This window comes from Convolutriloba macropyga, chromosome 5 (genome assembly GCF_964194025.1).
Source record: "Convolutriloba macropyga chromosome 5, txConMacr16.3, whole genome shotgun sequence".
Taxonomy (NCBI): domain Eukaryota; kingdom Metazoa; phylum Xenacoelomorpha; order Acoela; family Convolutidae; genus Convolutriloba; species Convolutriloba macropyga.
Genome location: NC_134472.1, coordinates 20,772,965 through 20,781,941, shown reverse-complemented (window position 1 = coordinate 20,781,941; position 8,977 = coordinate 20,772,965). Strand labels below are relative to the sequence as shown.

The 8,977-nt window shown below is 36.2% G+C and overlaps 2 protein-coding genes across 2 annotated transcripts in view; both read right to left on the bottom strand.

Annotated features, from left to right (window-relative positions):
* Positions 1-39: 39 nt before the first annotated feature.
* LOC142339213 (uncharacterized) lies at positions 40-7,205 on the bottom strand. Its single transcript, XM_075389061.1, has 2 exons — positions 7,095-7,205; positions 40-1,395 (listed from the first exon to the last, which is right to left on the bottom strand). The coding sequence occupies exon 2, from the start codon at positions 1,393-1,395 to the stop codon at positions 40-42; it is 1,356 nt and encodes a 451-aa protein (XP_075245176.1). The 5' UTR covers positions 7,095-7,205.
* Positions 6,993-8,977, bottom strand: part of LOC142339212 (DNA topoisomerase I, mitochondrial-like) — a 42,586-nt gene continuing 40,601 nt past the window's right edge. The window contains exon 13 of the mRNA XM_075389059.1: positions 6,993-8,877. Coding sequence (XP_075245174.1) covers positions 8,836-8,877 — 42 coding nt within the window. The 3' untranslated portion in view covers positions 6,993-8,835. The remainder of the gene's footprint in view (positions 8,878-8,977) is intronic.

Sequence of the window (8,977 nt, the reverse complement as noted above, 5' to 3'; positions counted from 1 at the left end):
AAATGATAGTATTGATAAGATGATGTGCAGCTATATTAGCTACTCAGCAATTGAGTCGACTGTAAAATCTTTGATGCTTTCATCTCTGCTCCGAGAAGCTTCTTCATTATCCTCGCTTGATGAACTCTGGTCTGAACGCCTCCAAACTTTAACAGCGCTTTGCAGGTCATAGAACTGCTTCAGAACAGTTTTCACCCCTTTACAGTCAACGTCAATCAAATTGCACGAGAAGAAATACCTGGCTCCGCTTTGTAAAGTAACTTGGCCAATTTTATTGGCTTTTAACAAATGTTCCTCAATGTAGGGATCCGAAACAAAACGGGCGTCAACAAAACTTAAAAATAAGGAAACGTCGGCAGCCGATGCTCCTAGAAGGTACAAACGAACGTACTCCAATGGATCCATAGTATTAAGATACTGCACAAACTCAGTTTGGCTATTAATATCTATACCTTTTAAACACGAAATAAGTTGATTATAATTATCATAATTAAGCTGTGCTTTCTCTATTTCGGCACAAATGGCGGAATTTTCCTCTAGAATTTGTTTGGCCTTGCAAACTGAAATAGCACCTATACTTTGCCAGCATTTAAGCGCCTTCATAATACCGCAACCGTTTAGAGATTGGACAAATAAGCTTGGCAATTCGTTCACACCGATTGAACATTGATCAGATTGCATGTTAGCCGCTAACTCCGATAGAGTGACCCGCGATCCGTTGTGATATAATTTGAGGTAAGGCGATTCATAGCTCAGCAACTTTTCAACACAACCTAACTGTTCGTCCGTATTGGACGAAAATAGGTGCAAAGGATCATACACTGAGTCTGGATGACAATTCTCCCCTTTTCGATCGAACTGGAGCAGTTTATGTCGAGATATTGACAACAGCTCTGGGAATCCAGCCTCGGTGTTCAGAACTCCACATTTTGGTTTGACTTCTATCGAAAAAATACCAACATCTGAGAAATTGTTATCCGTGTTCAACTTGCCAATCGCTCGAAGCTTTTGACACACTTGATAACTGATGTCAACATTAACAGCATATTCGCGAGTATTTGTTATTTTGGCGCTGCTTTTAGCTTCAAGCACTTGGATGACAGTTGGCAAGTTTCGCAGACTTTCTGTTCGTTGTATCATAAAGTTATCAGGATCAAAATTGGCTAGAGACGGGAATAAATTGAGCACCACTTGTTCACAAAACGCTCTTCGTCTTTGAAGGTAAGTTGTGCTTGATTTCTTTCTGATTATGAATTTGAATACAATCTTATGCGTTGGGCAAAAAAATGCGGCAAGGTTCTGACCCTTGTTGATGAATGTCCACCTCTCCACGTGACCAAAACACCCATCGCGTTCTTTCAGTCTCATAGTATCATTGAGGATCACATCGCTCATCTTGAACAAATTCAAATTCGTTTAACTTGCATTCAAATAAATTTACATACCGCATTTAATTTGACCCAGAGCACCAGAAGTTTATCTCTATATCGCATTCATTCACGACCGTCAACCAAAATTAAACACAGTTGTGATATCATACAAAATACTAACTGTAATTGAAGGTAATTCAACTTTGAACGATTGAATAATTTGACATCGACAACTGAATGATACACTACACTCGTTCACAAAAGTAAACGCACAAAATGCACTTTCACATGGCAAAGTACCTGTATTCTAAGCCAATTTTAGTCAACATAATATAAGTGGCTTCTTTTGATTTTTATATCAATCGACGCATTTGCATCAGAAGCATAGTAATCTCAATTCAGAAAAACTGACTGGCGCACTTACAGGAAAAATCCAGATAGAAGTTGGCCAGTTTTCTGTTAGAAGCAGTGAGTTGAATTCCACGTGAAATCTGTTCAACGTGATCCTGCCCTCAATTCAAGCAAATATTTCCATTGTAAAATCAACAACTTAATGATCACGTTGAACAAATTTCACGGGGAACTCAAATCACTGCTTCGCTCTGAAAACTGGCCAACTTCTATCTGGATTTTTCTGTAAGTGGGCCAGTCAGTTTTTTTAATTAAGATTTACTACGCTTCTGATGAAAATGCGTCGATCGATATAAAAATCAAAAGAAGCCACTAATATGACAAATGGGCTTCAAAAACAGGTAGTTTATCATGTAAAATTGCATTTTGTGCGTTTACTTTTCTCAATGAGTGTATGGTACCAAAAAACTAAGCACAGCACAATTTGCGCTGAGGCATGAAATTTTGAAATTTTAACGGAGATTTCATTCTCGTCCGCATACACAGAAAAGTTGACTAAGATGCTTCTTACTGTTCTTTTACTGTTCGTCAAGTTGCTACGATTGGAAATGTTCGAATTTTCACAGACAAAATCAACTCAGCTTAGAATTAAGATCCAATGCACAGCGTGCATACAAACGTTACTAAAAAGTACCAGGTTTGAGGCATCTACAGTGACGGAATTGTACGAGTTCTTCGAAAAGGTGGAACAAAATTTTCTGACAAAAAAAACAAAACATCGACAACGCACAAGCGCTCACTTATGTTTCGGGTGTAAAATACAAACAGAATGACGGAAACTGCAGATGACCAAACAAGCTAAGCGTTGTTGTTTACTTGGAAACTTAGAAGAAGTACGACGCAAAATTGCATCTTTTGCGTCGTACAGATTAATAATGAAAGCTAAAAGATAAGGTCTGCAAAGAAAAAAAAACAGCTGCGAACCTTAAAACGAAAATGATAGCAGGTTCGTACAGGAAAATTTTTGAAAAATTCCCAGAATTTTTTTCATAACTGTTTCACAAGGCGAACCAACAACTCTAAAAACAGCACGTAACATTTTTGACATTAAAAACAGGATTTTCGACAGTTTTAAGCAAAGACCATTGAAGAAAGCAAAAAACAAAATATAAAAAACTAATAAACGCAAACAATTTTCAGGATAAAATGCCCGATCGACAAAATTGGGGCACTGTCCATTAATTACTGGGTAACTTGATCAGGAAAACTTTGCCTTAGGTCAAGATTGACTAATATCCAGCAAACATGTTGAAAAATGAAACTTCTCAGATCGGAAAGATACATCAACAAATTCCAGGCAAATATTAAATTTCTTCAATATTTCTGATTATAATTTTCAAAAAAATAGTTAAAAACGGTAAGCAGTTAGGCTTATTATTTGGGCCACGACATATATGGTAAAAGTGTCAATTTATAAAAAATCGCTTAAATTAAAAAAGGTTACTTCACAAAAATGAAAGGCTCCCGGACGACTGGCAGCGGCACTCGTCTATTTTAGCTCGCATTCACAAAGGGTAGTAAGCTGTAAAAGTAGCCTATTAAAAACTATTTATAAGATTTATCGTGTACGATTTAAACCAATTGTGGCGCGCTTTTGGCACCTTTTTTGATAGAAATCTGCAGCGAGTTAAGTCAACGGATTAGATCCAAAATGAGAGCATTTAAGATCAAGCAGCAGAAATCACATTTATGCTTCGAGGTTTCCGGTGAGCAAGATGTAAAACGGTAAATGAACCTCAGGAGAGAGAAAGAAATAAGTAAGAAAGTTCTAGAATAACTGGCCATGATTTAAAAAACAAAGATCGGAGAAAAAATAGAAAAATTTAGAAACGTCGATGACAAACACGAACTAGGGAATAATCCGAAAAACAACTCTGAAAAAGAAGCATTGAGCATTCTGCTCTCAACCGAGGTACGCAATTGAGGAGGGAAATGACGGAGGGGATGATCTAGTTTCTGCAAAATCCTTTCATTTGGTAGAGATTTATTATGCAAGTTCTTTGAAATGGAAGAGCTTATCTTATATTTCTGAAATGCGTTAAAGGGTCGGTAGCTTTCAATGAATAAAAATTAACAGAGTTGCTTATACTTGACCACTTCTTGACAATGCCGAAATTTCATTTGAGAGCAATTAAAAAGCAACCCATACAACTCCAATAGCTGCTACAAAATTTTCGCAGAAATTAACAACGACTTCTTTAGGAGCAACTAAGAACTAGGAGTCTTGGAAAAAAAGTTACAAAAGTTAATATGACAAATGGGCTTCAAAAACAGATAGTTTATCATGTAAAATTGCATTTTGTGCGTTTACTTTTCTCAATGAGTGTATGGTACCAAAAAACTAAGCACAGCACAATTTGCGCTGAGGCATGAAATTTTGAAATTATTTTAACGGAGATTTCATTCTCGTCCGCATACACAGAAAAGTTGACTAAGATGCTTCTTACTGTTCTTTTACTGTTTGTCAAGTTGCTACAATTGGAAATGTTCGAATTTTCACAGACAAAATCAACTCAGCTTAGAATTAAGATCCATTGCACAGCGTGCATACAAACGTTACTAAAAAGTACCAGGTTTGAGGCATCTACAGTGACGGAATTGTACGAGTTCTTCGAAAAGGTGGAACAAAATTTTTTGACAAAAAAAACAAAACATCGACAACGCACAAGCGCTCACTTATGTTTCGGGTGTAAAATACAAACAGAATGACGGAAACTGCAGATGACCAAACAAGCTAAGCGTTGTTGTTTACTTGGAAACTTAGAAGAAGTACGACGCAAAATTGCATCTTCAGGGCAATGCTCCTGTGCGTAAAATCAAAGATAATCATAGACAACTTTGAAGAAAGTTACAACGAGGAATTTTGCAAACTGTCGGAAATTTATTTCAGAGGTCTTCATAAACTTGAGTAAAAAATTTAAACCGTCTTACAGATATTAAAAGATACAGCCATGATTACTCGTTACTAGAAAATTGATTTAAACTTAAAATGTTTTTATTTGATGTATGTTTCACTTTTTAAAATTCTTTGGGTGTACTTGGCTTTTTGCGAAGTACGAAACTTTGCATATTGCCTGTTGAAAAAATTAAGCCAACATTGATTTGACAACAAGGGCTGCATTGCAACCTGCAGTTCCTGCTGGTGAGAATCGATACAATTTAAGGTTTTTAAGATATGTCAGACATCAATAAGTGAGATGTCCTATTGATAACTGTATTTCTCTTATTGAACTGGTATACTATTGTGAAACAGCCTGTATAGATGAAGTTTGATAAAATAGATTGAAATTCATAGTTTCGTCCAAAATCCTAACTCAATAGATTTATACGGATTTAATAACAAAAAGAACACCGATTTCCGCGTTAGAGCAATCAGTTATCATTTAAATAACACGGCAGAGTGCACACAAAATGTCAATGTTAACAAATCTCATGTAATTTTAAGTTGAGGCAGCATCACATAATCCTCTGACTGAAATTAGAGAGAACATAAGTTAAGGGTCAAACAAATCAGCAACAGAATTTGTCAGAATTCCCGCCAAATGTACAAGTGGCCTTCCAAATCCAGGGATTTGAATTTGAATTCAAACGAAACACCTCTTAATTTTTGAAAAAAAAAGGTTTTCTCATTTTTGTTTACTACCAACGGCAGTAAGCGGCAGAAGATTCCAGTCTTTGATTGCCAACCCCGTGCACGAGTTTCCATTTTCCTCTCGCAATTCTTTCTTTATCTTCCAAAAATATTTATCATCTTCTTGCCTGCAAGAATAACTTGGTGGGAAGTTCATTTGGGCCGTACTAAAAGATACAAAAGTCAAAAGCCCAGAAGATTTCTTTGATCTATAAAAAGAAACACCGAAAATTTCAATATTTGAAAGAATGACGGAAATGGGACAAGAAAACGCGTAACAGATTAATAATGAAAGCTAAAAGATAAGGTCTGCAAAGAAAAAAAACAGCTGCGAACCTTAAAACGAAAAGGATAGCAGGTTCGCACAGGAAAATTTTTGAAAAATTCCCAGAATTTTTTCCATAACTGTTTCACAAGGCGAACCAACAACTCTAAAAACAGCACGTAACATTTTTGACATTAAAAACAGGATTTTCGACAGTTTTAAGCAAAGACCATTAAAGAAAGCAAAAAGCACTGTCCATTAATTACTGGGTAACTTGATCAGGAAAACTTTGCCTTAGGTCAAGATTGACTAATATCCAGCAAACATGTTGAAAAATGAAACTTCTCAGATCGGAAAGATACATCAACAAATTCCAGGCAAATATTAAATTTCTTCAATATTTCTGATTATAATTTTCAAAAAAATAGTTAAAAACGGCAAGCAGTTAGGCTTATTATTTGGGCCACGACATATATGGAAAAGTGTCAATTAATAAAAAATCGCTTAAATTAAAAAAGGTTACTTCACAAGAATGAAAGGCTCCCGAACGACTGGCAGCGGCACTCGTCTATTTTAGCTCGCATTCACAAAGGGTAGTAAGCTGTAAAAGTAGCCTATTAAAAACTATTAATAAGATTTATCGTGTACGATTTAAACCAATTGTGGCGCGCTTTTGGCACCTTTTTGATAGAAATCTGCAGCGAGTTAAGTCAACGGATTAGATCCAAAATGAGAGCATTTAAGATCAAGCAGCAGAAATCACATTTATGCTTCGAGGTTTCCGGTGAGCAAGATGTAAAACGGCAAATGAACCTAAGGAGAGAGAAAGAAATAAGTAAGAAAGTTCTAGAATAACTGGCCATGATTTAAAAAACAAAGATCGGAGAAAAAATAGAAAAATTTAGAAACGTCGATGACAAACAAACACGAACTAGGGAATAATCAGAAAACAACTCTGAAAAAGAAGCATTGAGCATTCTGCTCACTCAACCCAGGTACGCAATTGAGGAGGGAAATGATGGTGGGGGATATAGTTTCTGCAAAATCCCTCCTTTGGTAGAGATTTATTATGCAAGTTCTTTGAAATGGAAGAGCTTATCTTATATTTCTAAAATGCGTTAAAGGGTCGGTAGCTTTCAATGAATAAAAATTAACAGAGTGGCTTATAGTTAACCACTTCTTGACAATGCCGAAATTTCGTTTGAGAGCAATTAAAAAGCAACCCATACAACCCCAATAGCTGCCACAAAATTTTCGCAGAAATTAATGACGACTTCTTTAGGAGCAACTAAGAACTAGGAGCCTTGGAAAAAAGTTACAAAAGCACTAATTGAATTTATTTCCTCTGATAATAGGATAAGACCATAAGATACACTATATTCGTTCTCAAAATTATCCAAAAGACAACAACACTTACTTTGTAATCAGAAGAGATGATGGTATGGCCTGTTTTTCACCAAATGAGAATTTAGTCTTCGCAGTAGTTTCGCATCGTACATACTCAAATTACAGATTGCTATTCACTTTCTTTAACATTGGTATCATAATTGCACCAACAGTTAGTTTGTGTGAGACTAAAATCTCGTGTTCAATTTTGAGATAGTTGAATCAAACAGACGCAGAATATTAAATAAGTTTGAATCAATAATAATAACCAAATTGCTGCTCAATTGTTCTTTTTTTCGAACGCCAGATCGCAAAGCGTTCAATAAATTAAATCCGTTTTGGACAAAAAATGCTTCAAGAGTACAGTATAGAGTGATAGTAAATCATAATAGCATCACTGAGATTGAGCCGGCAGGATATTGTTTAAAAAGACATTGATAATAAAATAGACGTTTAAATGCAAGATGGCAACCGCTCAATTAACTCCATCGGCGGCCTGTCATATTGTTGAAACGTCAGATAGCCGAAGTAATTTATGGATGTGTGCATAATGAAGCCGAAACTATATAAAAAGGTTGACAGAATAATAAACTTTGTTAAAAGCCAGTACAGCTTTTAATAGCTCGGCTTAACGCTCTGAATCATTCACCGTCGCGAAATTACGAATAAATTCTAATTTCTTTTGGCTATCGGACCCTTCAGCAATCTGAAAGCACACCTTTACAGCATATATCAGACAAACTTGTTCACAAGTCGCTTTAAATCAGCTCTACTTTGATTTGCAAAATCTTTACAAGAAAGATCATTACTTTGCAAGGCCTCAGCAAGATTGAACGTTTCGGTACATGAACAGTATTTAGAATCGGAATTTTGATTGGAAAAGTTCGCAAGCATTTAACACCGTAATGCCGTCATATTCGTCACCGAAAACATCAAGCAGAGATTATGCACGACTGGTAATGCAAGAGACGTTAATGGACATTCGCACACGTATTTTCTATCTGCTGAAATTGGCATACTTTGTACGGTTAAACCATACCAATTAAATTAAGTAATATATAACTAATTAGTAATATTGGTAATGGCGTGCCAAGTCATTTACCACGAGTTGCATTATCAGCAGATAGAAAAGGCATGATTGTATGTCCACTTAAGTATTAGACTTGTTTTCAGCGCTTGTCCATAAGGTCGTTCGTAACTTATAATAGCCTATTGGGTTCGTGTCAAACCGAAGAGCTGTAAAGCAGAAGTCTAATATACACTTAACTAATTAGCACGTAACGGACAAAAAGATCGGAGTGATAAAAACGCATTTAACACCAGCAGTTCATCAGTCAAGTCAAGCAAAGGTATGAAACATCACTCAAAGGAGTGTACTAGTCACACTTCAGAAGAGAAAAAAGCACCTTTAAGGTATAACTTTGCATCATAAACATTAAGTTCATTAACCCAAAACAAAAGTCAAGAGTATGAGAAAATAACAGCATCAAAGATCTGAGGTTTTAGCACAAGGGAGTAACGAGAACAAAAATAGGACGAATTAGTGAAGTATGGCAAAAATCGGCCATATTGCTTCAAAGAGGGAGGTGCAGGGGAGGGGCACGATTATTGATGGAGCACAGGTGTGTGGTGATGATGGTTATTCATCTAAAAGAATCCACAACAGCAACGACTGCTCAAAAACCTCTCAGAAAAATCAGCTTAGCGTTTATCAATGACGAGGGTTTTGCAATCTGTTGACTAGTGGCGTCTGTTTGGCTGCAACAAAAAGCTCATTCGTCCTCTTCCTCTTCTTCATAATCTTCGTTTTCGTCCTGAAGTAAAGAACCATATCTAGTAAACAATGCGAATAAAAAAATATAACCGACTAACCGCGAAAGAATTGCTCTCAAATGGCTGGTGGGACTCGATTAT

What these genes read in the sequence shown, in the direction of transcription:
- LOC142339213 (XM_075389061.1), bottom strand. Translation starts at nt 1,395, where the DNA reads ATGAGCGATGTGATCCTCAATGATACTATGAGACTGAAAGAACGCGAT.